The sequence below is a fragment of the Scyliorhinus torazame genome, chromosome 3 (genome assembly GCF_047496885.1).
Source record: "Scyliorhinus torazame isolate Kashiwa2021f chromosome 3, sScyTor2.1, whole genome shotgun sequence".
NCBI lineage: Eukaryota > Metazoa > Chordata > Chondrichthyes > Carcharhiniformes > Scyliorhinidae > Scyliorhinus > Scyliorhinus torazame.
In genome coordinates, this window is record NC_092709.1 from 79,308,198 (window position 1) to 79,332,357 (window position 24,160).

Sequence of the window (24,160 nt, forward strand, 5' to 3'; positions counted from 1 at the left end):
TCCAGCTGCTGATCCCGTCGTCAACTGGGCGCCGCGGGGTCCGCGCATGCGCAGTGGCTCCCTTCTCCGCGCTGGTCCTGATGCAACATGGCATAGGGCTGGCGTGGAAGAAAGGAGGCTCCCAGCTCGAAATGCCGGCCCGGCGATTGGTGGGCCCTGGTCGCGGGCCAGGCCACAACGGAGGCCCCACCGGGCTCGATGCCCCCTTCCCCCCACAGGCCACCCCCGGACCATTTCACGTCGAGATCCCGCCGGCTAAAAGCTGGACTGTTATGGCCGCGGGCCGAGAATCGCCGGGGGGGGGGGGGGGGGTGCTCTACTGGTGCCTATTCTCCACTCTGCGGACAACTCGCAGTCCTCCGGCCCGGCCCCGGACTGAGAGAATCCCGCCCCAAATATTTTAGTGCTGTTTTCGAAGCCACACATATTGTCTAAGAATGGAAGCAGTTGTGACTGCGCATTTTTTCATGAATTTCCAATCTCATCAAAATATCTGGGTCAGGAAACTATGCGGCTTGAGCTGACACAAGCTCGGGGCTGGATTCTCCAAAAATGGAGCTACGTCCCCACGTCAGTGTAAAAACACTGGAGTTTTACTCTGGAGTTCCTTAAAAATATTATCAGCTATTCACCTACCTGCAGGGGGTTGGCAGGGCCCCGGAGTGTTTCACTCAGCTTCAGCTGTGGATACGGGCCCCCGCACTTCCGGTTCTGAGTCCGCGCATGAGCATGGCCGTGGCCTCAAGTGGCCGCGCCGACCGCGCTGGCGGTCTCAACCAGCGGACCTGGACAAGGAAAGTAGGTCCCAACGATCGGCCCCGCTCCGCTACATATAACACGCCTGATCGCCGCCCATAAGGCCCCCCCCCCACATCCGGTACTGGATCCACCTGCCCCCCACCAAGTCCGTAGCCACCACCCGAGGTTCCCGAACGGCCAGACATGGTTAGAACCACGCTGTCGGGAACTCGGGCAATTTTCCCCAGAGAATCCGGGGGGGGGGGGGCACCTGTCAATGGCCCCCCAACCGCGCCACATAATCCGCACGTGAGCGATTCTCCGGAGAATCGTGGAAGCGGCGCCGGGCACGATTCCCGCATGACCATCGATTCTCCGCCCCACACGACAAACGCGATTTCGGCGCGGAGCTGCGGAGAATCCCATCCCCTATTTCTCATGTTCTTACGTTCTTTTCAATAATCATAAATACGAGGACTGGAAATGGTTTTCCTCATTATCAAAAATTTAAAAATAAAAATGCACAAACGTGCCTCTAATCATATAGATATCAAATTACATTGTATACTATTTCAGTACTCCATAAAGCAATCTATTTTTAAAATATTCTAACCCAAGATGAATGATATTCTGTGGAACATAATATTTGTGTTCTCATTTATGCTTTTTAATTTAAATTCATGATATGCACTGGCTTGATTCAAACCAGAAACTTTGAGCAGCATTAGTTTACAGAAATTATATACGATATATCCGATTATATAGTATATTACTTTGTTTGTTTTCACTTTGGTTCCGAGACTCACAAATATATAATCACAAAGAACCAATGGCACAGAAACAGGCCATTTGGGCTAACTACGTAATGGAAAGGGAAATTGGGTGGCCTGTATATAACAGACGGGTGATTTGCTACCACGAGTTTTCTACCACTGCTAAATGTCAAAATCTACCCTGCAGTAAAGTTTGGGTTGTTCATTATAACCCAGTTCTAAGGTTTCACTTCAGTGATATTGACTTGCTCATATACCCCAGACTTTTCAAAGTACAAACTGTTTCACATAAAATAAATCCTTTTTTTTTCCAACCATGGACAAGAAAACACATTAAATACTGCTGCTTCCTGGCATAATCTTTGAGAAGCTCATAATAGGAGACAAAAACCTGCAGGTCTCTTGTTTGAATGCTTCCAAATTCCAATCTCCATTTCTTTTCAAACTCTTTTGGAAAGGCAAAGAAACCTCCAAATCCTCAAAGGATGGAGAGCACACACCCTTTAGTTATTAATGACGCAATAATTTTGTTGTCAAATGCTCACGATACTCAGGTGTGGTTGAATATGCTGAGGCCTGGAATTTCCAAAGAATCCCTGGGGGGGCACGTGAATCCCGCCATGCCGCTCCGGAGCCGGGACTCGATTCTCCGGAGATGGAGAATCGGCTCCACTGGCGCCGGTCGCGGCCCCGTCCGGCGATTCTCGGCCTGGGATGGGCCGAGCGGCTGTATAAAGAAACCAGAGTCCCACTGGCGCCATTCTAACCTGGTCTTACCTGGCGGGACCTCGGTGTGAATGGATCTCGAAGTGGCCTGGTTGGGGGGGGGGGGGGGGCGGGGGGGGGGGGAAAGGGGGGTCCAACCCCGGAGGGGGGGGACCTGGGCCTCCGCTGTGGCCTGGCCCGCGATCGGGGCCAACTGATCGGCCTCTCAGGCTGGGGGCCTCCTTTGTTCCGCGCCGGCCCCTGTAGCCCTACGCCATGTTGCGTCGGAGCTGGCGGGGAGAAGGGAGCCACCGTGCACGCGTGACAATTGCGCTGGTCCCACTACGCATGCACGCGTTGGCGCCGGCCCCACTGCGCATGCGCAAACCCACGGTGCCCATCTGATGCCGGGATTGGCAGCTGGAGTGGTGTGGGTTGCTCCAGTGCTGTGCTGGCCCCCTGTCGGGGTCAGAATTGCGGCTCCTGAGGCCATGTTGACGCTGTCAGGAAACACAACAGCGTTTACGACGGCGTCAACACTTAGCCTCAGGATCAGAGAATCTCGACCCTTGTACCAAAGAATGGCACAATTAAGGTACCATGAAAACTTCCAACAGAAAAGAATGTTGAAATGTGGGCTCATGTCACTTTGGCGCATTTTTAATGCCATGGTCAAATCTCTTCAATCTTTCATGCCAATTGCTCAAAAGCACTATCAAAATCCTCTGCTGTGCATTAACATAATACAACCTTCCATGCAAAAGTGTATCGAGTGAATTTCCTGAATTTACACTCATTCTGAAAGGGATTTAAACTTACACCTAGCTTTTTGGAACAACGAGACCCCAAATCAGTTTTCTCTTCAAATCTTTTTCAAAATTTCTCCTCACTGAGGCCTATAATATATTTTTAAATCTTAAAATACCTCTTGATGTCATCAGAATAATTTGAATTACTAACTGAAGAAACTTCCACAATTGTATTTTCTTAAACATGCTGGTTGCTAAATTTGTTAACTATGTTGATTGCAATGCAGGCAGCAATCCAACTTTGGGCTGCACGCTCATTTCCTGGCCCTCCTGATACATGCTCAAAAATAGTTAAACCAGTTAACCTCGAGATCAGTGCCAAGGGTCAAGCCCTAAGCTCCTGGATGCGATACGGCAAGAGGTTCACATAAGCAGATAGGTTTAGTGAGTACAGCTTCAAATGTCAGATCCTGCTAATTGCACCACAGAAATTGCTCAAATCTTCTTACCTCCCCATCCCTATCATTTACCTCTTAACCATCTCTATCAATCAGATTTCATACCAAACATTCACAGCTTCACCTCACCCTCACATACTTGGCACTGCTCCAGGCCTCACACACATATCTCACAGATTGCACACAATGCTATCACAGCCACATCAGCCAAACATATTGCACAATACTGACTGATATGTTCTCCTCTCTCATGCAGGACAACATGATGCACAACCAGAGACCTCAGCAGCTAACTGGAGTAGGAGAGGTCTGCCTGCATGTTGTAACTCCAGGGACGAGATAATGCTGACTTCAGTGAGACAGGCACTGCTGAGGCTAGTGGCGGGGTCGAAACCATTGAATATGTTGCATTCCAGCTTAGAAGCAGTGGCTAATTATGTTCACACACTAGTGGACCCAGCCATAATGCAGTATCTGATGCTGAGATCACAGTTTCCATTTCAGCACAAACAGTCGTCACCCATTGACAGCCGAGACTGCTGTCATGCAAGGTCAGCTTGCTGCCATGCAGATCCAGACTGCTGCCATCATGGCTCTCAATCACAGTGCTCAAAGAGACTTGCAGGTTGCCACAGCAAGCCCACAGGTCTTCCTCCAGTAGATTACAAGGATCACTGAGGCAGCACCCAGGGGGAGTGGCATTAACCTCAGGGAGCATCAACCTGCTGCCCTCCCTCAAGAAGACAGTAATCACCCTCCCACTCTGCCAGTGTTCTAACTGCCCCTGTCAGCAACTCATGCTTCTAGGCCCATAGATGCTTGAGGGAGTTGTCCTCCTTGCCAATCTGCAGCCTCCACTGAGTCTCAATAACTTTCCACCAGCTATACCGCAGCCAGTGGAGTAGCACAGTATAGGTGCACAAGGACAGGGAAAGGCACACAGAAGCTAGGTATTAGGAATAATTTATTGACTATTAAATGCAATATAGCATGATTTCATCACATATTTGGTTTGGATTGTTTATTTCCATTATGACCAAGTGGATGCCATGGTGGTCAGTGACAGAGGGGAGGTAAGGTGTGGGACTGCTGGGGAATGGAGTGCAGCTACTAATATCACACCCAGTTGAGTCCTTCACCAACAGTTTGTACATAAAAAGGGTTTGTAGGCATTCAATAGCTGTATACAATTTCAAAGGTCTATGGAGAGTGATCTGGCAGTGTTGGTGAGGGGGTAAATGGATGTGAGAAGGAGGATTGTGTCTGAAGATACCAGCAATTTCAATGGCTTCAGCCTCACCAGTGCTCATACACTCACTGATGGCGCTTCTGAAAATGAAGGTTTGCATGGCTGTTGGAAGATGTAAGGGCACCTGCTCCCTCTAGTTAACTCCTGCTGTTTCTGCTTGTGCATCACCTTGTCCTGCATGAGAGAGCAAAGTCTGTCAGTGAGTGTCATGCAATCTTTTTGGGTGATGTGACTGTCATGATTGAATAGCTGGCAATGTAAGCTGCGAGATGCGGCTGTGGGCTTGTAACGATGGAAAATATGTAAGAGTGAGGTGAAGAATATGAATATTAGGTACGAGTCCTGAGTGATAGAGCTTACTGACAGTAGGTGACGGAGGTGTGATGAGTGAACTAAACAGTGTTTGAGGTTAATAGTGCAGATGGTAGGTTAAGGCATTTGAAATTGGACCTGGACCTCAGGGCTTGATGCCTCCTCTCTTCTGAGCCTGTGTTTGGAGGGTACCTGGGCCTGTGCTGCGAAAAAACATCTCTCCAATTTCTCCAGCTCGGCCTCTAGTTCAGTGTCTGCAAACCTTGGAAACTGTGTGCCCCTTTGTGCTGCTCCCTTTCGTTGCTGAGGCCTGCCAGTTTCACCTCCCAATTCTCTGCTCCATGATTCAAGTTTGATAGCAGAGAATTTTAGAAGCAATATTAGCCATTTTACACTATTGTTGAAATGTTAGAATTACACCCAAAGTAGCCATGGAAAGTAGCTAATGTGAACATTTTTATACATTTACAGAAAGAAAATAACCTATTGAAATAAAAGTAGCTACAATCAAGGTCTATGTTGTAAAACAGTCACATGGTCATTTATTTAAAACTCATCTCTAGCAGTAGTTTTCTCCTTTGTTGTTTGTGCTGCAAAGGTGACAATTTGTGATTTATTCCAGTTAAACTTCATGGGCTATAAACACCTTCATCATAAGGCACAGTAAAAAAGCAAAAGATGGCACCTGAATTTCTTCATAAACACTATTGGCAAACCAGGCCACAATTAAAACATTTACAAAAGGCAGTCTTTTGGAAAGGAAACATCCATTTTCATACAATATTGAATTTTCAAGCACAATAGTAAAAATACAATTGACCAAGGTCTTTAATGCCACCAAGAAAGCTGTTGATGCAAACTTGTGCTGTGTTTACAGAGAGGGTGTTGCGCTCCTATTGATATTAGGCATATTCTTCCAGCCATTGTTGTATTTCATCCTTGTTTCTTTTCAACCAGTCTATATTCGTCTGCACAGTTTCAATGGCTTGTTTACGAGGAGTCTCTCCTGCTCCAGCATTTGGATATTTTTCAAAGAAATTTTTCATCTTAAATGGGAAGAAAAAAGCAAAAATTGGGTAACTCAAAATAGAGAATTTGTTCGCCAAAGTAACAACCACTCCTCTCCTCCACGATAGTTCTCCTCATCTTCCACTCCATCAAGTTCTATTCCAGAAAGGCAGGTACAAAGGATAACACTGGAGCCGATCTTGAAATATTTTTATGAGCATTTATTTACAGAGATTCACATTACAATCATTTGTCTCCGAACCTGGCCATCACTGTTTCAGTCTGTTCCTTTTCATAGCAGCACTTGTGCATTGCTAGTTAATGCAGTCCACCTGCATGCAATTAACACGCAAGACCCCACATTCAATAGGTCACTGTTCACCACATCCATCATAATGCCACCAAATAAATCTTCCCTTCCCTTCCCCTTTCAACATTCTAAAGGGACAATTCTCTCGATGAAATCCCCATGACTCCTAATACCCACTTTCCCACCCAGGAATCCTTCCCATGCAAGCTCAGGAGATGCAGTATCTTTAACCTCCTGCTTTCCCATTATCCACGGCCCTAAATAGTGCTTCTAAGTGAAACAATGAGTTACTTGTACTTCTTTCAATTTAGTGGACTGCGTTCGCTATTTATGGTGTGGTTTCCTCTTTTTGGGGACACTAAAGCAGATTGGGTGGTCTCTTTTTAGAACTTCTCCATTCAGTCCACAAATATGACCCAGAGTTTCTGGTCACTTACCATTTTAATTCTCTGTCCCTCTCCCGCTGAGCTCTCTGTCCTTGACCTCCTAAGGTGTTCTAATGAAGTTCACGGTAGCAATGTGGATAGCACAATTGCTTCACAGCTCCAGGGTCCCAGGTTCGATTACGGCTTGGGTCACTGTCTGTGCGGAGTTTGCACATCCTCCCCGTGTGTGCGTGGGTTTCCTCCGGGTGCTCCGGTTTCCTCCCACAGTCCAAAGATGTGCAGGTTAGGTGGATTGGCCATGATAAATTGCCCTTAGTGTCCAAAATTGCCCTTAGTGTTGGGTGGGGTTACTGGGTTATAGGGATAGGGTGGAGGTGTTGACCTTGGGTAGGGTGCTCTTTCCAAGAGCCGGTGCAGACTCGATGGGCCGAATGGCCTCCTTCTGCACTGTAAATTCTATGATAACACCGTATCTTTTAATTAGGCACTTTTACAAACTTCTGGGGTAAACACCAAGTTCAACAATTTCAGGTCATATCCATCACTCCCATTCTTCAGACGGCAGATGTGGTAAAGATTTTCCTATTGGCATTTCCACCTCCTCGAAATACATTTTTCCTTTTTACTTGTCCTATTACTGCCCTTTTTGACTTACATTCTCAGCCCTTTCCCCCTTTAATCTTTTCTGCCTTCCACACAAGAACTGATCTTTTTACAATAGCCAAATACTGCGGATGCTGGAAATTTTAAATAAAAACAGAAATTGCTAGAAATACTCAATTGTCTGGCAGCATCTATGGAGAGAGGAACAGACGTCAGGTCGATTGCCTTCTCTTCTTTGCTGCCAGAGGTTTTGGACCATTTGTCCTCTCCTCCTCCCCCCACCTCCCCTTTCCCTGTCTCTGTACTTGCATGAAACATGTTCCCATCTTGTTTCCCCAGTTATGGCGAAAGATCATCAATCTGAAACATTGGCTGGAGTTTTCCGGCCCCTCCGGCTGGCGAGATCTTCCGGTCCCGCTGACGTCAACGGATGTTTGAATGGCTCGCCGTGTCTGCCACGCGGGAGCTCGCCATAGCACGGCTGGAAAATTCCAGCCATTAACTTTATTTCTCTTTCCACAGATGCTGCAAAACCTGCTGAGTACCTCCAGCATTTTCTGCTTACAATCCAGATGTCCAGCATCTGCACTAACTTGCCTCTGTAGCAAAAAGATTGTTTTCCATGTGGACATTTTTAGTATTCCCTGTGACTAATGAAAGCATGTACACCTCCACTGTTTCATGCTCCACAGTCATCTGGATCATTGGTAGTGGGAACAAGTTAGAAACAACAAGAAAGCTGTTGAGTGCCCTTCCTGAATTGCTGTTGGTTCTGATTTTGCTGTGCCAACTTGACTATAAAGACAGCTGACGTAAGGCCACAAGTTGCTACCTACCCATTGCCTTCCTCTGTAGTGAAACACCCAAGCTCCTGGCCCCCATATCTGCTTTCCAAGAAATAACCTACTGTGATCCTACCTTTCCACCTCTCACTTTCCATTCAGTCGATGACACCTTCCAAAATTAATGCCTGCAATTAGCGGGCACATGGCTAACTATGAGGATACTTCTCTGTATGCAGAGCTAACTATGAGGATACTTCTCTGTATGCAGAGCTAACAATGAGGATACTTCTCTGTATGCAGCTCTGTCTGTTTATGACCTTTTATCACATCAAATCAAGATTTGTGTCCTTGGAAGAAATTTCTGCAGCTTACCTGCCACAAGCTGAGCTTAGTGTTAAACGATCTTGTTATTCTTGAAATTAATTGTCCTAGGTTTCTATCGTTAATTGTGTATCTGAAATATGAACAAACCTTGAAGTTAACCAAGTTGTAATTCAAAACAGTACTCCAAGTTACTGTTCCAGGATGGCCCTACTCTGAGTATTTGAGAGTAGGCTGTCAGCCCAACAGGCATGTATATTAGGAAATGATGGTTGCGTAGCTGTGGTTCTCTGATGTGCAAGGCTCTCCATTGGCATCGTGTACTCAGAAAATCAGCCCAATTTGTGTACCAACATCTAACAAAAGAAGATTGTCTGGTCATTATCTCATTTGTTTGTAGGAGCTTGTTGTATGCAAGGCGGCTCCTGCATTTCCTACATAACTATGGTTAAAAAAGCATTATATGGTCATAAAGCGCTTAAAATGCCATAAAGTCATTAATTGTGTACACAAATGTATGCCTTAGACCAAAGTTTTCCAGCCCTTCCTGGCGGCAGGACCTTCCAGTGCTGCCGATGGTGACCTCCATCCGCCAAGGCGCATTCCTCTATTGCAGAGGGTGCAGAGCTTGCAAAACCCATAGACATCAGCGGGAATTAAAGAGCCGGCCAATGCCAGCAGAAAATACACTGTGGGGGCTGGAAATTGCACCCTTACATTTTAAGTTAGCAAAAGAAGCAGAGGCTCAATTATTAGGTTAAAATAAATTCCAGTATAGCTGACATTCTTAAACATGTCTTTGCTCAGTTCTGGTGCCCAACATTCACTGACCAATTTTGAATTCCAACTCCAAAACTGTGCATTTTTAAATAACATTTTTGATACACTGTTGCCTATTTTGTGCATTAAATGAGCATTGTGGAAAAAAAAGATTCAATTGAACAATACGTGTAGAACTGACCATTAATAATTGGAAAATATATTAGTTTAAATTGAAAACAAAAATTACGTAGGAATGAATGTTTGTGAATGACACTGTAACGCGGATGCCATCACATCCACACAATATTTTCGCCGACAATCAGATTTGCACTGAAAAGTAAGAAGAGTTGATCCTACCGGTCCACTAAATATTCCCAGTTGAGTCGCATCCAATCCCAAGCCATAGTTTGCCCATTTTTGTTGTATGAAATGTAACGGAGAACAGTGAACACATCCTGATTCTTAATGATACTTTTGTCTTTAATATAGTTTAACAATCTGTATTACAAAGCAAAAAAAAAAAACTGTAAAACTGATCAGCGGATTTCATGATGCAAAGAAAATAACACTTCTGAATTATATTGCTGAGAAGACAGATTCTTGACAACCTATTACAGATATATTTTTGAAACTTGTATAGCTAACACTGGTGGGGTGGGCACGGATTCCATGATTTGTAGTGAAAATGGCATTGCACCGCTCAATATGACGTAGGGCCCCAATATACATGTATTCATGTGGGCCCCACCTACTTGTGACAGGAGCCTGAGCTAACTCCAAACAGTGGGGACGATTTTGCACCCGCGTTCGCAGTCAGCGAGTAAGGCGATGTGAGAATTGGGAAACAAGATTCTCGCCGGCGAGATCTCGTTTCTTAATTGTCCCCGCCCCTTGCCAGTGACATCATCAGATTCCCATCCACAAAGGGCCGGGACCTCATTAAAATACATTTGAATGAATTTACACATTATTAAAGGGCCTACCCATCTCATGATCCTCCCCCTCACTGAATATTCGAACAATAGCTTTACGGAGACAGGAAACAGTTGATGGAATCCCGCCGGTGTGCCAAGGTCACTAGAGCCCCCGGGGGCAGGCGGGCATGCCTGGGCGTTCACAGTGCCAGCCTGTGCCAACATTTGCCCAGGCGGCTCTCTGGGGAGCCCAATTGGAGGGGGGTTCCACTTATGTATGGGGAGGGAATGAGGAGCGCCGATGCCCTTGAAGGGGGGGGTGGAGACTTGGCAGTCATGGGACGAGCAGGCAGTGAGAGAGGTGAGTGGGCAGCGAAGGGAGGAGCGGCAAAGATTAAGCCATGGTCGTTGTGGGGGGGGAGGGGAAGAAGAGCACCCGATAATCGTGCCCTGGGCGTGGGGGGGGGGGGGGGCTGGCGGAGTTAATTGTGCTGTGAGGGTGGGGAAGAGCCCCCAAAATCTTTATGGTTGCGTGTGTGTGTGTGTGGGGGGGGGGGGGGGGGCGGCAGCTGGGAGAGTTTCACCTCATGGTGCCCCAATCTCAGTGGAGCGGGCCTTGCTGACTCTATCAGGCCCTGTCAAAATAATGACGTAAACCACGCCCCTCGATTTTTTTTGTCAAGAGTGGCTCAGGGTCTGGGCTGAAAACACGGCAGTGCATCTGGAGAGATACACGCCAATTTCCAGATAGAGCCTCACACTCTACCACATCATGGGAAGCTTTTGCCTGGTGTGCTGGTCGAATGGCCGCAGGCTAAAGAACCGGGCAGTAGGCCAAAGGAAATTTAGAAAAAGGACTCACTCAATATCTATGTTTTTAGTGCAGGCTTGGAAAATGGCCAGCTGTTGCTGTCACCCAGAACAAGCAATATTCTCCTTTAAATATTTCAAAGTGTTGCACCTGTTGTAGATCCTTCGCCTGATCGTCAAGCACCAAATGGGCAGAATTTCTAAAAAGCAGGCTGGCCCATTGGTCCCTGGAATGAATTGGCCAAATCAATTGTCCTTCAAGCAGCAGCAGGCTGCTCCAAAATCAGACAAAATTAATTTTTTCTTTCATTTTCGAGAAACCTGGAAGAGCCCAGTCACCCCAACAAACATAAATTGGTTCTCAGATATTTTGGTTGTCTTTTTCCTTCAGGATGCCCAACATGATATATACTCCCTACAATATTCATTAGTCACAAGACACTGTCCATCAGGACCTTATTAGATAGAATTTAGGTAAAAACCTTTAATTGGATTCCGTTTTATGAAACATTATGAATTAGGTTGTTATAAATAGAATAGTTTGCAATTTACATGATTGAATGCAGTATTGTAAATACCTGTCCAAAAGCCAAACATCCTCCACCGAAGCCAATCCATACAGAAGCTTGTCCTTCTCCTGAGCAAGAGGTGTTTCCTGGTACTTTTTAAGCATAAATTCCCATGAAGATTGGTTCCTTGACCTTTGCATCCCATAACGATATACAATCAGGCGCATATTTGGTTCTACGCTAGTTAATTTAAAAAAATCATAGATATCACCAAAAGACATTCTTCGCTTTTGTTTATATACAAAAATACAATGGGGCAAATTTTAACACCTCTATGATGGGGAAGGAGAGCTTCAGGGTAACATTTTTAAGTTGTGTAATGTGACCCCCAACCCACTGTCAAAATTTTGCATAGTAACCATGTCCTGTTCTCAAGAGGTGAGAGACTTTACTATAATATCTAAATCAGACTCTAAGAGTACAGATTGAAGCCTGAGTTCAATTTAACACTAGCCGATGAGATTCCTGGTCTAGGAAAGATGGCAGCTAAATGGAGATGGCAGCAGTTTGATCAAGCAGATAAATGCTAACATTGCTCATTAGTCAAAAAGGAACAAGGCTGTTTCGCCCAGCCCCTCAAACAAACTTTCTGCTGTGATCTTTGCCAAATATGGAGGATTATAATGACCTTCTACTGTAGGCTTTTCCAGCCAGCATCAAGCTAACCTAGTGAGTGGTTCCACCTCTCTAGTCAGAAACAAAGTTGGAGGCGGGGGATTGTTTTCCCAGGTCACTTGCCAGAGGCGGCAATCCAGATGGCCTGATGAAGCAGGCGTCAAAAATCAAGTTTCACGCCGGTCGTGAAATGCGGTGTGAGTCACCCAGCCCATCCTGCTGACCTTGACAAGTTTCCCGACAGCCCCAATGAGGTTCGCACCCAGACCCGGTGGGAACATGCAAAGTGGTCATTAACTCTAATTTGAATGTAATTTATGGGCAGAATGTCCAATTCACCTGCCCCCTGGGATTCTCCAGCCCCCCCAGTTGGAAGTACTGCAGTCATAAATTATTGCAAGTCCTGAGAAATGGGGACCTGACAACTTGTAGTCCGAGCGGTGGCAAGGGGTGAGCGCTCTACCCTTCTGAAGGGCAACTAGAGATGGGCAATAAATGTTGGCATAACCATCAATGCCCACATCTCGTAAATGAATTTTAAAAAAAATTGCCCCCAGGATGCCAAGGGGGTCCTTCATGGAAGGTGGAGTTCAGGGTGGTGATGGGATAGAGGGCTCAGGTCAGGGGTCTTTCCAGTGATGGGGGTCGTTTGGCTGGACTTCTCATCTACAGCCTTTAAACGGTCTGTCAGTATCTCAAAATTAAAGTTCTCTGACAATAAAGTGAAAGTGTTCGCATCTGTAGCCCTAATGCCTTTAAGCTGACTCTGTAGCTTGTCAAGTTCAAAGATCTGTCAGGTGAAGGTAAAAGTATTCCCGTTAACGTGGTGGAAACATTTGAAATGTTTGTATCATAGACAATTTCATTGTCTTTTAACTTATTCAAGTTTGCCTAGAAGCACAACAGCTTTGAACTGCATTATTTACATTCAGTTTCATGGACCATTGCCTTTTACAAGATATTTGATTGACAGTCCAGGCAGTTTCAAAGCAAGGATAAGGTTGTATATTTATATAGCTGCACAGGGATCCATTAACACAGAGGAGCAGTTGTTTTTCTAACCATAGTTTTTTCTAAGAGGCTCTTTGGTCTCAAGAGCTTCCACCACATTAAAGGGAATCCTTTTAACTTCATCTCACCGATCTTTAAACTTGACATGCTGGGAGACAGTCTAAAGGGCATATGGCTACAAATGGGAATACTTCCACTTTACTATCAGAGAACTTTATTTTGGGCTTTTATAAAAATAAATTTAGAGTACCCAATTCATTTTTTCCAATTAAGGGGCAATTTCGCGCAGCCAATCCACCTACCTTGCACATCTTTGGATTGTGGGAGCGAAACCCATGCAGGCACGTGGACAATGTGCAAACTCCATATGGACAGTGACCCAGGGCCGGGATCGAACCTGGGTCCTCAGTGCTGTTAGGAATCAATGCTAACCACTGCGCACCGTGATGCCCTTATTTTTTGGCTTTTAACTGACTGTTTAAAGGCTGCAGATGGGAAGACCACCAAAATGACTCCCATCACAGGAAACACCCCTCACCTGAGCCCATCTAGCTCAGCACCAGCCGCACTGATTCCCACCTCCCATAAAAGACCCCCCTCGGCACTCTGAAGCTAATTGTAGGGAAGGTACACACCCCTTGGAGTGCAAGATGGCTGGTTGGCACTGTTAGGGGTGGTGCTTGAAAATCATCGGGAGGGCTGAAGTGGGCAACTGAGGGGGGGGGTGTCTGGGCTTGCCAGTGATTAGGGCGTGGGGGCCTTGCCAGCGATCTGAGGGGGATCTGCGGCAACATTCTGAGATTTCTGAGGAGCTGGACCTGTCAGAGAGGTTGGATGCTCCCTCTCCCCATCCCTCAGGTCCAGCGAGAACCCTGGTGTGCCATTGAATGGCACGGAAAACCCGCTCCTGGATGAAATATTTTCCAAGTTCCATCAAATGGCACATTGTGTTCATTCCTAGCGCCAGCGGGAATCAACTGGTGGAAAGTCTTCAATCGGGGCAATTGCACCCAAAACCTCAAAAGGTAGGAATGAGATGCTGTCACTAAATTAAGCAGGACCTCTGCCTGCCCGGGATTTCCATGGTAACTGCTGCACCCCCACATTGACATCAACTCTCACACCATTCTCACCACGCCCTCCCTACCTCTCCATAAATATCAGAGCCAGTGTACTCACTTTTTTCCATTTATCCATCCTTTAAATAATTCAGATGCATTTGTTAATGCATTTTCATCTCCCATCCGACATGCAAGCCCCAAAGCGACTTCCCTCAATAACCTGGGCATATACCAAAATTATTCTCGAGTGAGTTTATACAATCTAATGAATGCCGTGATTCACAATTGTTTTTCAAGGAAAAATTGCAAACCTGTTCAAGTGGGGACCATCATCTTTCCATCCAAGCATTTGTGCAATGGGTTGAATTTGTTTCTTCCAATAATTCTTGCAAAAGTAAAAATGTCAATTTATCTTCACTGTCAAGGAAAACATGCAAGCCAAGTATTTCAAGTCTTTTTATTTAAATCTGTCATGGTATTTATTTCAGCTCACCTGGAACTTTGAGTAAAGACTCTCATCAGTCTGAAGCATGTCCCTAATATACGCACTGGCTGAAATCGCTTTCGACCAAGGCAAATAATATGTTTCATTCTTCAGATATTTTGTCATGTTTAAAGCTACAGAGTAGTTTAGGAGAGTCGCTCTGGAACAGGTAGGCAAACCATTAAAGGATTAGTAATAAGAGTTCTGGTTCTGATACATTTTACTCACGTCCAATGCAAAGCTTGACTTTGTGTATCACTGGCAGTGCGGTAGAAGTGTCACGTGCTAACCAACGGCCTTTTTGTAAGAGAATGTTAGGAGCTGTCAAAGCTGAGATGGCATGTAGCTATTTTTTAACATAAAAATAAGTACGGTTTAATATAGGAATAAGTCAAACTTGGGCCAATGTTTAGCTGTCAATTCATGTGCAAATAAATAAAATGTATTATGAATAGAGGATGAAAGCTTAAAAGAAATTGGTGAACAATGAGTTCATCAGGATGAAGGGTGGGGATGGAAACTTTGGGGTGATGGTTGGGGATGGAAACTTTGGGGTAATGGTTAACTTCGATGAGGGCACAGAATGGGTGTCAGAAGAATGATGACTATTATATGCCTCGTCTGGATATCTCCTCCATGACTCTGCTTTTTGATTTCAGATTCCCATTCTCAGCATCAATCCCACTTCAGGTATAGCAGAGCCAGTTTCAGCGCAATGCTCTCATAACTATGCTGCAATAATTGGACAAAACTTCTTACATTGGCAGAATTTCAAGAAAAGTGTTTACTTGCTATTTCTACCAATATTGCACTTTCAGAAAAAAAAATGCTTTGGCTAGAATTATGATCAGTGGAATGTTCTTCCAATGTGCTCCAACTTCACAAGTGAGATAATCCCACTGCTCAGATCAGTCATACTTGCGATCCAAGAGGATTGGAGGGTTGGCAATGTCACTGCGTGTTCAGAAAAGGAAATAAATAATTTGGTAACTGTAGATCAGTTAATCATTGGTAATGGCTTCTAGGGGCCATAACATGGAGCAAAATTAATGCTCACCTAGCAAAACAGCTGGGTTCCTGAGGCAACAAGTATAGATTTGTAAAAGTGATCATGTTTGACAAATCTCGTTCTTTCATGAAATAATAGAATGGTTTGAAAAAGAGATGCAGTGGATATTGTGTAAATGGATTTTACAAAGTAGTTTGGTAAGGTGCCAAACAGGAGTCTTGTCGATTTAAAAAAAAACTGCCTATGGTATCAAAGGGAATATGGTGGTATGCATATGCAGTTGATTAAAGGACTGAAGATCGAATAGTGGCTAAGAGATAGTCTTTTTGTTGTGATAGATTTAAATAGTGTTTTTATCCAGAGATTAGTGTTGGAAACATTGATCTTCACAAATAGTAAATTATTCAGCATATCAAATTTTGCAGATAGCACAAAATAGAATGCGGGATTCTCTGATCCTGAGGCTAAGTGTTGACGCCATCGGAAACGCCATTGCAGTTCCCGACGGTGTCAACATGGCCTCAGGATCAGCAATTCTGGCCCCTACAGGAAGCCAGCACTGCACTGGAGCGACCCTCGCCGCTCCAGCTGCTGATCCGGCCTCAACTGTGTGCAGCGGGGTCCGCGCATGCGCAGTGGCACCGGCGGCAAATGTGCAGTGGCTCCCTTCTCCGCGCCGGCCCCAACGCAACATGGCGTAGGGCTACAGTGGCCAGCGCGGAAGAAAAGAGGCCCTCAGCCGGTGAGGCCGGCCCGCCAATTGGTGGGCCCCGATCGCGGGCCAAGTCACAACGGAGGCCCCCCCCTCCGGGTCGGAACCCCCCCTCCCAGGCCGCCCCTGGATCCTTCCACGCCAAGTTCCCGCAGGCTAGGAACAGATTAGAATGGCGCCGGCGAGACTCGGGTTTTTTGTTACGGCCCCTCAGCCCATTCCGGGCCGCTCGACCCATTCCGGGCCGCTCGACCCATCCCGGGCCGAGAATCACCGGGGGAGGGGGCCAGTAGAGCGCTCCCTGGCCGGCGACGCATCGACCGCGCCGGTGCCAACTCTCCGCTCTGCGAAGAATCATGTCCCGGCATTGGTGCGGCGTGGCACGATTCGCGCCAGTCACAGCGATTCTCCGGCCCGGCCCCGGGCTGAAAGAATCACGCGCCAGAGTATAGTTTATGGCAAAGAAGATTCTAGATGAGCACAGGAAGACCTAGGTTGGTACATTGGTCAGATGTTCGATGACATTTGTTGTGATACATTCTTGGATTAGTGATGATTAGAAATATACACTAAGCGGTGTAGTCATGATCTAATTGAATCGTGCAACAAGCTCAAGAGGCTGGATTGTCTACTCCAGTTGTTATGTTCATTTGAGTGGTTTGGCAGACATTTAGGCCAGCACTTTATGTGGGGGCAGGGGGGTTGCAGGGACAGACTGCTTGCCCCACCGAGAGGACAGTCAGTTGACAGCCTACACAAGCCTGCCCTGCAGCCACATTGTGCTGAAGTAGGGCTAACCTTGCTGAGATTGGGACCTCTACCCCTCACTGGGAGGTAATCCTGCCCTTGAGAGCTGCCAGCCAATATGATTGACCAGCAGCTCTAGCAGTACCTGAGCTCAGTAGTGGGTGCTGCCTGGGATGTAGCAGGGAGCATGGAGTAGCGTGATGGTTGCTGCAGAAAGGGCTTTTACAGCGGGAGGGATCCAAAAACTTAGGAGGGGGGGGAGGGGGGCTGGTTGGAGGGCACGTGGTGAGTAGGGTGGGGGTGGGAAATGGTGACACCTTGGAAAGGAGGTTCCCCCAGTGCAGTGAGGGTGCCCTCTAAATATGGTGCCCCGGCTTCTTTCCAACTAGGCCCCAAAAAACAGCCAGCACACTCTTTCCATCCAGCCCACACCAACCCTACCATGGCATGGGCAGCATATTATTCCAGTCAATAGGTTGACTAACAAGCTTAATTGACCTTTAACTGGCCATGTGAATATGGTGGGCAGGCTGCCAATTTTTGCACCCGCCCACATAGTATGTTATAGGGGGTCAGCTCAGGTGTGAATGAGAACATGGTGGGTTAGCCACCTGACACCCCGTGCTGAAAATATGCCCGGCAGGGGGGCATGAAATCCAGCCGTTAGAAATTTAGATCTATGAATGTTTAATAGTAAGGGAACTGTGAATAAAACTGGGGAAGGAAGTCATATGCAGCGCTAACTTTCATAAACAGAGGCACTGAGCAAACATGTGAAAACAAGATATTACTCATGTTAGTAAGGTAAAAGCTTGGTAACATAAATGGGAAAAAAAAACAATTGACTGGTTGGTGAATTGATAACTGGATAAACAAATTTAGGACCATTACCATTCAAATGTTTTATCGTTTATCGAGATGGTTATTGGGACATTGAATGCTTTACCAGAAACAATGGTGGAAACAGAATTGACAATAAAAATTTTAAAAGCAAAATGGATAAAGATTTGAAAAATGTGTAAGACAGGCAGTGGGACTAAATGGACAACTCTTTCATAGAGCAGCAGGAGACTATGAAACGCTGGTTTGATAATCAAAGTTTTGCACATGGAAAATGGGAGACCGGTGATTGAAAAGGTTGTGAGTCGTTGGAATTCTCTTCCTGAAAAGGTGGTGGAAGCAGAGTCTTTGAATACTTTGAAGGCAGAGGTGGATAGATTCTTGGGAAGCAAGGGGATGATATGTTGATTGGGGGTAGGCGGGATGCAGTTATTGAGGTTACTATCATATTAGTTATGATCTTATTAAATGGCGGAGCAGGCTTGAGGGGATGGATGGCCTACTCCCGTTCCTTGATCATATGAAAGTCTAGCGGAAAACCTGTCCACCAATTTCCTCTCTGAATTAATCTTCAATGTACACTTGCATAAAATACATGGGAACCTGGTTAGATGTACAAATTGGAGTCCTACAACTGTTCGAAGATGCTGACTGACGCTTTCAAGTAAAAACAGAGACTTCTGGAAGTTGCTCCCAAAGGTAAAAATTTAAAAGGAAAATGCTTTCCTGGGACAAGGAGGATTTCTCTGAGCTTCGCAATATTTTTTCGAGTCATTCTTGGTATTTGCTCCCCAAACAGGCCCTACTTGCTGGCTGGTCACATGCAGTATCTGCCTAATTTTCTCCCAGTAAAATATGTTTGGCGCTTGCAGCTCATTGAGAAACTGTTAAGGAGGCTGAAACCTGGAGATTTTTTTGATCTCCCAGCTGCTTCATTAGTTAGGCAGCAATGGTACAGTGCCTATTCAGTACACAACCTGAAAATTTCCCAGTTTGATTCAAGAAAGGTGATACACAATTGGGGCAAATTTAGTCTTGTGCTGTGAACCTTTGTTCATCAGGAACAGAGTTGAAATTTTCCAACTCTTGTAACTATCAATCCGGCCTGGGTTTCGATCAACCACATAGGGATGGTAGGGCAGTGTCAGAACTCACAGCATCACTAAGTTCTTCCTGTGGAAACTTTCTCTGCAAAATTCTAGAAATAAATGAGTAAAATACTTACCGTCCAAGTGAAAAAGCATCATCAATTAACCCTGTACGATCAGCAACTGAAAAGAACTAAATGGTGATGCACCTGTTATACAGAGTTTTGTTCGCAGAGCTATCTTTACAGAAACTGTACAATTTCTAATGCTTGCACTTTGAAACTTAAGATGAAAGGAAAAACAGTTATCCTTACGTTATAGTCCACTGTCAGCTGATTGATGATGTTATCCCAGGTTGTTGCTTCATAATCTACACGATAGAACCCAACATGGTCTGTGTTTATTTTCAGTAATCCATTGGCTGTGTCAGAGGTTAAAGTAATGCCTAAAAAATGATCAAAGAAGAACATCAAATGAATAATTTTTACCTATATTCTAACAAAACAGAAAAGGTGGACCAATGCCGTGAGCAAAAGTCTTCTCTTTGTGGTAGAAAACTCTTACTTCCTATTTGCTCACCCTTCCTCTATTAGCAAGTTCTGGTTTTTCCAAACTTTGACCCTATGATCTGTTGTCTTAATTCATCAATACACATTAATGCCTCCTATAAGAGTCTTTATCTCTTGTTTTGCCCTTCCTTTTTCCTGTCTATGGTGAAGATTTGCAGATTTCCTCCCAGCCTGCTGAAACAGATATCGCGAAGAAAGAAACTTAGGGATAATCTTTCCTTTAATTTTCCTTCCCTCATATAGGGATGGGCCACCTGGCAATGCCCAATAATGGCACAACTCTGACATTGAGACATTCTTTTGTTAGTTTTCCAGGGGAGTGCCAATGTCATCTCTCTGCTGCGACTCTGCATCCAATTTCCAATGAAAGGCAAATAGGGAGAAGCCTGCACTTTTCTGATTGCCAACTTCTGTCCTTCAGACATAAAAAACGTTAATTTCCGACCTGGTTGGAGATGTGCAGTTGGATGTTAACCACCAGGCAGGGAAGCCTAAGGAGCAACTAGACTGTCTGTGAGAAACAGAGGGAGGCACATTCAACCTTAATGGCTTGATTCCTGTGTCGTTGTCTGAATTTTCCAGCCAAAATAATCAGGAAATGTCAATTTCATCATTAAATTTGATTTACTCAGAGGCCAGTATTCAGGCCTGGAGTAAGTCCAGCAATGTAGGTTCTGATCAGCAGTTTGAGAAAGTGGGGACTGGTGGGGCGGTGGGGGGTTGGAGAAAGTCCAGGCAGGGCTGGAGAAGCTCCGTTTGCCTGGAGTGATCTTTTCACCTGTCGATCCTCCTCCATTTAACAGCAGGTTATCAGAACACCACCGTGACTTCGCCATTTAGGTCAACATTAAATGACAATCAGTTCCCTTGATGTCCCCGATCTGCATACTTAGTCAACGACCCCATCATTTCAGGTGGGCATTAATGCTGTCCACAATTTCAAATTGCAGTCAATGAGATTGAGCCAGGGGGCCAGAAGGTAAATCTTCCACATGAAAGCAAAATATTGCAATTGCCTGAAATAGACACAAAAAATAGATGCTGGAAATATTCAACTGCTATGGCAGCATCTATGGTGAGAGAAACAGAGTTAATATTTCAGGTCCGATGAAAGGTAATAGACCTGAAATATTCCCAGAATTTCTGATTTTTGGGAGTGTCTTTTAAGGGTGAAGGTCAGTTCCGCACTCCCGACCTGGCCATTAGGGGGACAGGCATGTCTTAATTCTCTGCAATTTTCATGGAGTCTGGCAGGTTAGCAGTGATTCCACATTCCACTGCCTGTACTGTGAACTTTGCCAAATCTACATAAATCGTTTGCTCCAACATCAAATAAACAAAGAGATAATGCACATGATAGATGACTCTTCTTTTATTACATAGAATCATAGAATTTACAGCGCAGAAGGAGGCCATTCGGCCCATCGAGCCTTGCACCGGCCTTTGGAAAAAGCACCTTCCACCCTATCCCCGAAACCCAGTAACCCCATCCAACCTTTTTGGACACTAAGGGCAATTTAGCAGAGCCAATCCACCTAACCTGATTATCTTTGGACTGTGGGAGGAAACCGGAGCACCCAGAGGAAACCCACACACACGGGGAGAACTTGCAGACTCCGCACAGACAGTGGCCCAAGCCGGGAATCGAACTTGGGACCCAGGAGCTATGAAGCAACTGTGCTAACCACTGTGCTACCGTGTTGCCCATTACCATGCAATGAGAATTTTATATTGAAAAGCTCAGAGAATTCAGAAAAATTCTGATGATGACGCTCCAGCCTGGCAGGGTTGGGCTCAATTTCGGCATTTGCACTACAAATTGGGGGGCCTCAGCTGCTGAGGGATATGTTGGTAACTTGGGCTCCGTGAATGCGTGGGCTTCCAGGGATAGTGTTTCAGTTTCCCATTTGGATGTTGCTGAACATTCTCAAAATTAGCATTTCCATGCCCTGCAAAGCACTTTCTACATTTTTTTCAGATTTCCAGTATTTGCCCTGAAGGTTGCCATCCCACCTTTCTTTTATCTCATACATACTGGTTGAACTTGAGTTGAAAATGGTTTCATTTTTTCCATTCAGCCACTTTACGGGGATGTTCCATCGGTAGCTGAAATTGAAAGGTTAGGATTCGGTCATTCTGAGAGATTCACTTCTGTATTATTTTACCAGGGTATTATGCATTGTGCTCCTGTACATTCCCTGCCTTGTCCCTTCCAAGCTATAATACACTCTCATACCCTCTTTTCCTCGTCACTTTGTTTCACCATGCATGGTGAAAAATCAAAGCTGAGATTTTCTGACAGGCAAAATCCAACTGGAAATTAGAGCATGATAACTATACAAACACATGTAAGTGACGGACAGGAAGAGATCAGCTGGTCCATCAAGCAACTTATGCACAGCATGACCGCTGCACTCACCACTCCCTCCCCCAATCCCCCCCCCCCCCCCCCCCGACCCGTCCCCAGCCATTCATAAAAAGTGAGGCAGGTGTGGAGAGAAAGGATATTCAGAGGTATAGCACTCCTGCAAATTCCTTTTGAAACCTTGAAAGTGATCAGACAGGTTTCAGAAGAAATTGATTGTTTCTCACTGTCACTCGCCCATGCGTTGTTCAAATTCCAGCAGTCCAGCACTGCCTTTCTGTTTTGCTGAACAAAATCATGCTGCTGGGCAGTGATAGATCAGAACCAGCGGAATTTTTCCTCACCTTAGGCTGAGACAGTAGCATTGTGGCAATATATGACTGTCTGTGTAGAGCTTGCACGTTCTCCCTGTGTCTGCGTGGATTTCCTCCGGATGATCTGGTTTCCTCCCACAGTCCAAAGATGTGCAGGTTAGGTGGACTGGCCATGCTAAATTGCTCCTTAGTGTCCAGGGATGTGCAGGGTAGGTGAGGTTATGGGGATAGGGCAAGGGAATAATCCTAGGTTGACTGCTGTTTCAGGGGGTTAGTGAGAGACGCAATGGGCCGAATGGTCCCCTTCGGCACTGTAGGGATTCTATGACTTCTATATCTGAAGCCCAGACAACTGCTCCAGTGATATCTATTCAAGTCCCGTCACAGCAGCTGGGGGAATTTCACTTCAATTAATAAATCTGAAGCAAAAAGCTTGGGATGGATTCTCTGTTTGGGAGACTAAGTTCCCATGCCAGCGTGAAAACGGTGGTGTTTTACGTCAGGAGAACTGGCGCAAAACAGCCACCGATTCCCTGCTCCAGAGGGGGCTGGCAGCCAGGCAGCGCAGAGCTCCCAGCTCCAGCCGCCGATATGGCCTGGAGCATTTCCGGGTCTGCGGCTGCGCATGCACACGGCAGTGCCCTGCAGCGGCCATGCCACGCTTCATGGCGGACGCAGCCCGCAGACCCGGCCCGCAAAAGTAGTCCCCCCTTCGGCTGGTTCACGGCCCCCCCACAAAGCCCCAGCCTCGAACGAGGCAATGGCCTGAGGCCGTGGATACGGTGTGCGCGGTACTCCTGAAGTACGCCGCTTTTCACGGGGTGGAAAATCGCAAAAGCGGTGTCGCCCCCGATTTTGTCGTCATTGGGAATTCTCCGCCCCGTCGCCGAACGCAATTTCGGTGTCAGGGATCGGAGAATCCATCCTCTTGTCTCAGTAACGGCAATCATGAAACTATCGGATGGTCATAAAAACCCATCTGGCTCACTAGCATCTTTCAGGTTGATAATTTTCTGTCCTTCCCGGGTCTGACCCACACGTGGCCCCTGACCCAGAGCACTGTGGTTGACTTTTAACAGCCTTCTGAAATGGCCAGCAAGCTTCAAAGAGGAAGAAGCCACAGGTGACCGTGGGCACAGAATATTACAACACTCAGTGTCACTTAATCTATACAATTAGTAGCAAGCATCAGCACAGATATACTGAATTTTGGTGATTTATGTAGTTAGATTGATGTGGGTATATCAGGTGAATTCATGTGCTTCCTCAGCTGCAGAGGACTGCAGTGGGAAAAGCCCACCACCATTTTCTCAGTGCAACCAGGGGTGGGCAATAAATGCAGCTTTACCAGTTTCGGTTACATCCTTGAAACAAATATAAATAGTCTGAAATTGGTACTAGTGTAGACTCTGGAGCATTCCCCAACACTGGCACTAAAGGGCATATCAGGGCAACAAATATTAAGTACTTATAAACATTGCCTACAGAGTATTAAACATGATTGCACCTTACTTTAACTGTGCTAAGTGCTTAGCCGTGAGTCACAGGAGCCAATTGTAGCTGATTGATGTAGCCACCTGGGTTGGCCAACTCCCGACGTAAAGTGGAGAACAGCAAAGGCTGAAGGGAAATTCAGCCAACACAGGCAGAAACTAGCAGGTGCAAGTTTACTGTGTATTAAACTCTGCAAAAGCCCAGACAGCATCGATACCAGCAACCATCTGCACAATAATGTAGCAGCCATCTACATATTAATGAGCGATCCCCGGTAACAATCGAAACATTTGAGATAAACAAGGCCAAGCCAGACTCCTCGATGCCAGCAGGAGCCAACACAAAAGAGGTTAACGGGCACCTCAAGACCGCCCATCGATCTAGGAACCGCTCCAGTAT

At 45.9% G+C, this 24,160-nt stretch overlaps 1 protein-coding gene across 1 annotated transcript in view; it reads right to left on the reverse strand.

Annotated features, from left to right (window-relative positions):
* Nucleotides 1-5,499: 5,499 nt before the first annotated feature.
* enpep (glutamyl aminopeptidase) overlaps nt 5,500-24,160 on the reverse strand; it is a 148,591-nt gene continuing 129,930 nt past the window's right edge. Inside the window, exons 11-20 of the mRNA XM_072495898.1 lie at nt 21,624-21,694; nt 19,334-19,464; nt 19,157-19,212; nt 14,633-14,783; nt 14,451-14,524; nt 14,258-14,359; nt 11,462-11,632; nt 9,517-9,657; nt 8,449-8,530; nt 5,500-6,030 (exon numbers count right to left, since the gene is read on the reverse strand). Coding sequence (XP_072351999.1) covers nt 5,887-6,030; nt 8,449-8,530; nt 9,517-9,657; nt 11,462-11,632; nt 14,258-14,359; nt 14,451-14,524; nt 14,633-14,783; nt 19,157-19,212; nt 19,334-19,464; nt 21,624-21,694 — 1,123 coding nt within the window. The 3' untranslated portion in view covers nt 5,500-5,886. The remainder of the gene's footprint in view (nt 6,031-8,448; nt 8,531-9,516; nt 9,658-11,461; nt 11,633-14,257; nt 14,360-14,450; nt 14,525-14,632; nt 14,784-19,156; nt 19,213-19,333; nt 19,465-21,623; nt 21,695-24,160) is intronic.